The following is an 8741-nucleotide window of genomic DNA, read 5'->3' as shown; positions in this document are numbered from 1 at the left end:
TCTCTCATATTTGCTATCTGTCTCTCCTTCTCTCTCTCTTGCTCGCTTGTTGCTCTCTCTCAAACCCTTACCCTATAGAGGCTTCCTCTCTGTTATTTCTTTTATTTTTGGTTAAATTATCTTCCTCTCTTAAATATACACACGAAGCTCTAAAAGAGGTAAAAATTCTATCTGCTATATTTTAAAATTTAATTTTAATTTGTAAATATTGTTTATTGCGATGCGGAAGATCAGTAGCATGAATAATGGGATTGGAGAAAGACTGAATCTTTTGGCTTGACTGATTAGATGAATGCATGAACATTTGCTGAACGAATTGTGGGTTCGATCTGTTTGGGTGCGAGTTGGATTTGAGGGTTGGTGTTGGGATTTGGAGTGTTTGGTTGTTGATGAAACCCTAGAACAAAATGCTAGGTCAGTTGGTGAGGATTGGGATTGCAATTGAGATTTCAATCTGGAGTAGGTAATTTGAATTTAATTGGATCAAGCACTGTGTTTGTCGATTTGGGTTTTTTCATTTTATCAGTTTTGCGAGCTCTGCTCTAGTTTCTGTTAGGGTTTCCTGTATGTATTGTCTCAAGTGATTGGTGCTTAAGTTTTCTGGTTCCATTTGTTGCCTATGCTGCTGCTATACATAATCTCTTTATATATGCGTATTTGACTGTAAGTTCTATTGGGGACTTAATAGAATCAAAAACCATTTTCTTTTCTTGAAAAACCAGTTTACACATCTCGAATCCATTTTAAGTTTTTGAAATTAATGCGTTGTATGATTCTTTTTTATTCCTTTAGGCTTGATAACTGTTTATTTTAACATGCAATGTGTGTGTCTTGTGGCTTGGTTGTAATTAATTGTTTGATGCTGGATTACCATTGTTGATGGATTCTTATGCTTGTAGAGGTCACTAGACTTCTTGAACTCTTTTATTGCAGAAGTCACTGATTGCATTTAATGTGCATGCCTTGTCTGTGATGATTTTCTGTCACCTAATTGGTTGTATTTCGTTTGAATGTTTTCTTAGAAGGAAATCACGAAAAGCTCCGTTCAACTTTCTTGGAAATATAGTTTAGTTTGTATGTATTTACATATGAGATGGGTTCTCGAGGAAGGCCATTATTTGATCTCAATGAACCCCCTGCCGAGGATAATGAAGAGAATGATGGTGTCCGTTTCCAACCACAAAAGGCACTTCCTTCTACAAACCCCCATAGTTCTGAAGTGCTTGCAGTAGCAGCTGTTGCACCAAGAATTGTTAATAATCATGCTTTTTCACACGCATCATCTGTGTCAGGTTTTCAACCTTTTGTCCGGCCTAAATATGCTCATGGCTCTGAAGGTGGTGCTGAGCAGAAGGCAAGAGATGATAATCCCAACAGTGCATCAATATCTAATTCAAGTAAGGATGAGGATGTAAAACCAGTACCATCTTTAGCTTCTGCTTCTGCAAATGCTCCATCTGCAGAAAGAGAAGAAGGAGAGTGGTCTGATGATGCTGAGGGATCTGCTGAAGCATATGGAAGTGGCAGTTTGCATGAAGGTAAAACTTCACAAGTGCAAGGAAAATCTGGAGTGATTGTTGGATGTGCTTCTGCTGTTTCTCCAGATGGTAGTTCTTGCAATATGAAGATTTCAGAAAGTCTCAAGGATGAAAATAGCAGTCATACGTCTTTAGGATTTGATCATGATCAGAATAGCAACAGTAGCCGCAACTTAGACAGTAATGCTAAAGGTCAGGCATCCATGGATTGTCAGGAGGAACATGGCTTGGTTCCAAAACAAGAGAAAGTTAAAGGCATTGAAGCAATCCATGCAGTCAAGTGTGCAACTAATCCAATGAAGAGGAAGATAAACCAACTAAATGAAGCAAAGCTGGGAAAGAAACGTAATAGACAGACAATGTTCCTTAATTTGGAAGATGTTAAGCAAGCTGGCCCTATCAAAAGTTCAACACCAAGAAGACAACCCTTTCCCACACCTGTAACAACTCGCACTTTGAAGGAGGTTCGTACCATTCCTCCACCTACAGAACGCGTTGGGGAAAAGCAGTCACAGTTGACAATAAAGGACCAGAAACAAGTTGATGTTGTGTGTAGTGAAGGAGGGACTGTGGTAGAGTCCAGTGAATGTAAGTCTGAATCTAATGGAGATGCTAATTATGGATTACTGCCCAGGACTAGAAAGCAAAATGGCGACACTGATCCTTCTGCAGAGGTCTTACCACCAATTCCAAGACAGAGTTCATGGAAACAGCCCACAGATATGAGGCAGCTGAAGAATTCACAGGTTGCTAATAGGAAGCCAGCTCTGGTCACTCAAAGTTCCATCGATTCCAAATCGGGAAACAAGAAGCCTCTTCCTGCAAAGAAGCAAATGGCAATCAGTAACACGTACCAAGACACATCGGTTGAGCGTCTTATACGAGAGGTTACCAGCGAAAAGTTTTGGCATCACCCAGGTATAAAGTAATGTTGTTTTTCTGTTTATGTTCATTAATGTTGACTAGTTCTTAGTGACATGGTTCCCAATTTTGTTACTCTTGGGAACTTTGGGCAATCTGTGTTGACAGCTTTTCTGATTTTCTTATGCCAGTGCTCCATGGCCCTCCAATTGTTACATTATGAGACTCATAGCACACAAAGGACTTGGAAGGTGATGACAATTATAGTGTGAAATCGAGATTCCAAATTGACATATTTCATTGATTTTCTCAATTTCACTTTGTAATTCTTATCACCATCACATGCCCTCTTGTGTGCAAAGTTCTCATAGTGTACTTTGTTGTTTGTTTTGGTGGATAGGGAGGGGTGGGGGGGATGTTTTGATTGAAGTGTTAATGTTTTGATATATATATATATATATATATATAATCTGCCGCCTTTGCTTGATTTGTATTTTCTAATAAACGTGAATTTGGTCAACTGTGGTTCCTTATATTAGTTTTTAAGAAGTGAAAGTTGATATTGTATTGCCCAGGCCCACATATAGTGGATGGATCTATACAGTTTCATGCGGTGGGTATTCAATAATCAGGATGTCCTCTTGGGAGAGTATTCCTTCGTACTGAACCTATTGTTATTCGGACAACATACAATCTTTTCTGTAGAAATCTCCATCTCATGAGGAGAGCAAACAACACATTTACTATTTCTGGAAGGATATTTACCTGTGATTGTCGGTTTCTTGTTTGTAAGTACATGAAGTATAAATTGAAATCCATAATTTTGGCTTAGTAACTTGTGCATTTATATGTTTATTTATTTTCTAAACCTTGTCTTTGTGGAAAGGCTTGAAAAGCTTCCATTCATATGGAATATTTCATTCCTTGGTAGGCAGCAATGGTACTTAAGTTGTTGATTTCTTTTATGTTATGTGTTCCAATAGCCTGGTACATACAATATTTGTCTTCTATTCCTTTGGGTTTTAACCTTTTTTTGTGTGTGGTTTCTCAAAGTTATTTTTCTTTCCACTGAATTTGCATTTTCTTGTGCACCAGGGGAGACTGACCTCCAATGTGTTCCTGAAAAGTTTGAATCTGTTGAGGAGTATGTCAGAGTATTTGAACCCTTGCTGTTTGAGGAATGCCGGGCACAGCTTTACAGCACATGGGAGGAATTAACTGAAGGTGTTTCTAGAGATGCTCATATGATGGTCCGTGTAAGAAGCATTGAAAGGAGAGAAAGAGGTGCTGAGCCCAACTCCCAGTTTATGGATACACCTCAATACAAATTTTAGAAAAAGCAAAACAGGCCAACCATAGTTAGGTTGGCCTGTATAGCTGATAAATACCTATGTTCTCTCTTCCTGGTTCTGTTAACTGATTAAGGTGTAACTTTTGGTGGCTTAGGGTGGTATGATGTAATAGTCCTTCCAGAAAATGGATGCAAGTGGACATTTAAGGAGGGCGATGTTGCAATTCTTTCAACCCCCAGGCCTGGATCAGGTCTGACATGTGATTATGTTTCTTGTCAAATTATTTCTATTGGATATTAATGCTCTGACGGCAGTACTAACATTGACTCTTATTATGTCATGCAGTCAGATCCGTAAGGAACAACTCGTCAGCTGAGGACAATGAGGAGCCTGAAATCAGTGGGCGTGTTGCTGGTACTGTGAGGCGACACATTCCTATCGATACTCGTGATCCCCCAGGAGCAATCCTTCATTTTTATGTTGGGGACTCCTATGATTCTAACAGGTTGCTGCATAATTCTATTTGTTTTTCTATGATTTTCCTCTATGATTTTCCTCTAGTATTCTTCCTCTCTTTCTCTTGCTTCATCTCTAATATTATTTTTCCAGCTTCATTGATGATGATCATATTCTAAGAAAACTACAGCCCAAAGGAATGTGGTATTTAACTGTGCTTGGTTCTCTTGCAACCACCCAGCGGGAGTATGTTGCACTGCATGCATTTCGCCGTCTGAATTTGCAGGTGACAAATTTTTGGATCAGTAATGGCTTTGAATATTCTGTTTTATTTGCACGAATACTAATTTGACAGATCACGTTCACAGATGCAAACTGCAATACTTCAGCCCAGCCCAGAACACTTCCCAAAATATGAGCAGCAGTCCCCTGCTATGCCTGAATGCTTCACACAGAATTTTGTTGATCATTTGCATAGGACTTTCAATGGACCCCAGCTAGCAGCAATCCAATGGGCCGCAATGCATACAGCAGCTGGTACAAGTGGTGGAAAGAGGCAAGATCCATGGCCTTTCACTCTTGTTCAAGGACCTCCTGGAACAGGTAAGACACACACAGTGTGGGGAATGCTAAACGTTATCCATCTGGTGCAGTACCAGCAGTACTACACTTCTTTGCTTAAGAAATTAGCACCCGAAAGCTATAAGCAAAATAGTGAAAGCAACTTTGATAATGTTTCTACGGGATCAATTGATGAGGTTCTTCAGAACATGGACCAGAATCTCCTTCGTACACTACCAAAGCTCTGCCCAAAACCTAGAATGTTAGTTTGCGCTCCTTCTAATGCTGCAACAGATGAACTTCTTTCCCGTGTTCTTGACCGTGGATTCATTGATGGTGAGATGAAAGTTTATCGGCCTGATGTTGCTCGAGTAGGCGTTGATTCACAGACCCGCGCTGCCCAGGCTGTGTCGGTTGAGCGGAGAACTGAACAGCTTTTGGTCAAGAATCGTGAGGAAGTCTTAGGGTGGATGCATCAGTTAAGAAATCGTGAAGCTCAGTTGTCAGTGCAGATAAGTAATCTTCAAAGAGAACTTACTGTTGCAGCTGCTGCTGTTCGCTCCCAAGGATCAGTTGGTGTTGATCCTGATGTTCTGGTGGCTCGGGACCAGAATCGAGATGCATTGCTGCAGAACCTTGCAGCTGTAGTTGAAAGCAGGGATAAAACTCTAGTGGAGCTGTCTCGCCTATTCATTTTAGAAGGCAAGTTTCGTGCTGGTAGCAATTTCAACTTGGAAGAAGCTCGTGCTAATCTTGAGGCAAGTTTTGCCAATGAGGCTGAGATTGTTTTCACTACTGTCTCAAGCAGTGGTCGCAAGTTGTTCTCTCGTCTTTCTCATGGTTTTGATATGGTTGTGATTGATGAGGCAGCCCAAGCCAGTGAAGTGGCAGTTCTTCCTCCCCTTTCCCTTGGTGCTGCACGATGTGTTCTTGTTGGAGATCCTCAGCAGCTTCCCGCAACAGTTATTAGCAAGGCTGCTGGGACCTTGTTATACAGTAGAAGTCTTTTTGAAAGATTCCAGCAAGCAAAATGTCCGACGATGTTGTTATCTGTGCAGTATAGGATGCATCCTCAAATCCGTGATTTCCCTTCAAGATACTTCTACCAAGGACGCCTTACTGACAGTGAAAGTGTTGCTAATTTACCTGATGAGACCTACTACAAGGACCCTTTACTTAGACCTTACATATTTTTTGACATTACCTATGGGCGGGAGTCCCATAGAGGGGGATCTGTCTCCTATCAGAACATACATGAAGCACGGTTTTGTGTTCGGTTGTATGAGCATCTCCACAAGTCATTGAAAGCGTTTGGGGTGGGAAAAATTTCTGTTGGCATAATCACACCATATAAACTGCAACTTAAATGCCTTCAGCGTGAGTTTGAGGATGTTTTGAATTCAGAAGAAGGAAAGGATCTATATATTAACACCGTAGATGCTTTCCAAGGCCAAGAGCGTGATGTGATTATCATGTCCTGTGTGCGTGCTTCAAGTCATGGGGTTGGTTTTGTTGCAGACATCCGCCGAATGAACGTAGCTCTCACTCGTGCAAGAAGGGCTCTTTGGGTATGGATTTCTTTCCTTATTATTAGTCATTTATGCTTATTACGGTCAAGTTCACACCATCTACCTGCACATAGCCACCCACATATTATTAACTTTTTAATTTGAAATTGGATCTTTTAACAGGTGATGGGGAATGCAAATGCCTTAATGCAGTCTGATGACTGGGCTTCATTGATTACCGATGCCAAAGCCAGGAACTGTTATATGGACATGGAGACTCTTCCCAAAGAATTTCTGGTACCAAAGGGACCTTCTTACACTCCATTAACAGGAAAGCCTTCCTCTAATATGAGGGGTTTCAGGTCTGCTGGACCAAGGCATAGATCGCTGGATATGCACGTGGAATCCAGGTCTGGAACACCATCAGAAGATGACGAGAAGTTGGGTGCATCAGTAATTTCTAGGAATGGAACTTACCGGCCTATGAAACCTCCGTTTGAGAATTCCTTGGATGACTTTGATCAGTCAGGTGATAAATCCAGAGATGCCTGGCAATATGGTATACAAAGGAAACATAGTTCTGCTGGGGTTGTTGGAAGGAGAGATATTTAGTTATTAATTGTTGTTTTTGAATCCTCTTTCTGCATCATGAGAGCTTCATGGCATTCTTTATTTTTCCTATGGGGCAAGGGTTGCTCTTGGTCTGCCAGAAAGGTCTTGGGGCACTAGTTTGCTGTGCTGATTATCTGAAGCTGGCACCTCGAATTAGAAGGGCTGAACTTTGTGCCAGATATCTTTCAGTTAATTGAGAAGTTCGGCATTAAGGGGGACTTGGCAGGGGCTATCGGCCTGTGCACAAAGTTGCTTTTGCAGAAGAACCGTTTTCGTTGACTTCATTCCTACGATTGCTTGCAAGGGGCTGGATGCTTTTGGGTAGATGGTGGAAAATCGTACCCTACCACCAGCTTACAATCTTCAGTGGTAAGAAATGTTTTTTTTCATAAAAGAAAAGTCATTTGATATGCTGAAACTGAAACATAGATTTGTAATTGGATTAATGCATATAACTCTGTATTTTTTCTTTTCCGTGTCATTGTTCATGATTTCCTCTCATTTATTGGATACCAAATAACTCAGGAATCCAAACAATGGCGTCAACAAAGCTTTTCCTGTGATGGTATTATCGCCCGCACCGCTATTCAATTGATGTCATAAGTTGCTACTAGGAGATTAGGGGAAAGCTTCCTGATGATTCAGTAGCTCTCTTCTCACAAACATACGGACTCATTCGATCTTGCTACGACAAAAGTTAGTGTTTCGATGTAGAAAGTTCCCATTTGAATGATGCTATGTACATTTTTGGACGTGCAGAATGCACATGATGACCACATAATAGGAAGGGGAATGTAAAGGTCTGGTGGGTATAACTGAATGTTTTTTTCTCCTGTTGTTTGAAATGTTAGTGGAGGCATAAACACATGCCAATAGATGGCATTGCTACAATTTTCTGTATAGATATGGGGGAGGAGTACAGAAATTGTATTAGAAAGAAAAATCCATTCATAGCTTGTAGTGTCAACTAACTTTGTACATACATCTTTTAGTTGTGGAATCATATAAATTCTTTTGTTCTATGCTTCCTTGCCTTCAGTTTCTTTAACATCTCTGACCAAAGAACATCAGAGTTTCTCAGCTCAGTTGTTTCCGACTATTGACAAGGTTTGTTGCAGCACTCATTTGCAATTTATGACTATTGATCAAATGTGGGTTTTATGTGTGGGTGATTTCTACTATTGATCCAATGTGTCTTTTATGCGTGGGCTATTTTTGAAGAAAAACTTAGTTGCAATTGGGATATTATTATGTAGTTATTCTCGGCTAATAATGCTATGCAACGTGGAAGTGTTATCATGTGTGTCACAGTGTTATTCATTGCAGATAACAAATAGTACTATCTTCGTTTCATGAAAGCCGTTCTCCGAATTTTTTGACTATTGATCAAACATCAGTACGAAAATCGTTTCTCGAGTCATGTAATGTGTGGACAAAATAAAAAGGGGACCCTGATTACATCATGGCATGTGAGGACCTAATTAGGACAGCAGGGTCGCCCTTTGTCTTGTAAAGGACAGCACTGGCGTATGGCACATGCAAGAGCAGCAACATTTCATGTTATGGAGCATTTTTACTTTGAACGCAACCCCTGTTTTTACTGAATTACCAATCGCTAAAGTACTTCTTGTGGGCAATGGGCAATTTGGGGCTTGTTCCTTGTTGAGCTGTTGTATTATTACATATTGAGATAAAATGAAAATGGGGTCTATGTGTCTGATTAGGTGAATTATTGAAAAAGAAGAAAAAAAATGGGTTAAATGATATTTTGATTACTGGGTTTTATATGGAAATTCAATTTGATCATTGGAAATTTTTTATAGCCAAATTGATCAGTGTTTTCCAAAGTTTACAATTTATAGACATTCCGTTATCTTTCGTTAAGTGTAGTTTTTATTTTTATTTTTTTATGA

General features: G+C 40.1%; 1 protein-coding gene across 1 annotated transcript; it reads left to right on the top strand.

The window, feature by feature from the left end:
- LOC117624709 lies at nt 1-7850 on the top strand. The gene is made up of 9 exons (XM_034356120.1): nt 1-158; nt 1023-2456; nt 3495-3683; nt 3846-3941; nt 4037-4196; nt 4301-4433; nt 4516-6276; nt 6400-7197; nt 7354-7850. The coding sequence occupies exons 2-8, from the start codon at nt 1094-1096 to the stop codon at nt 6826-6828; spliced, it is 4131 nt and encodes a 1376-aa protein (XP_034212011.1). The 5' UTR covers nt 1-158; nt 1023-1093; the 3' UTR covers nt 6829-7197; nt 7354-7850.
- Nucleotides 7851-8741: the final 891 nt, after the last annotated feature.

This window comes from Prunus dulcis, chromosome 1 (genome assembly GCF_902201215.1).
Source record: "Prunus dulcis chromosome 1, ALMONDv2, whole genome shotgun sequence".
Taxonomy (NCBI): domain Eukaryota; kingdom Viridiplantae; phylum Streptophyta; class Magnoliopsida; order Rosales; family Rosaceae; genus Prunus; species Prunus dulcis.
The sequence above is the reverse complement of the archived record's forward strand: the minus strand, read 5'-3'. Positions and strand labels throughout refer to the sequence as shown.

Bases quoted from the DNA above. Each gene is read 5' to 3' on its own strand.
- LOC117624709 (XM_034356120.1), top strand. From the start codon at position 1,094: ATGGGTTCTCGAGGAAGGCCATTATTTGATCTCAATGAACCCCCTGCC. The intron at 4,197-4,300 runs GTTGCTGCATAA...TTATTTTTCCAG, and splicing joins GACTCCTATGATTCTAACAG to CTTCATTGATGATGATCATA. The intron at 4,434-4,515 runs GTGACAAATTTT...TCACGTTCACAG, and splicing joins TTCGCCGTCTGAATTTGCAG to ATGCAAACTGCAATACTTCA.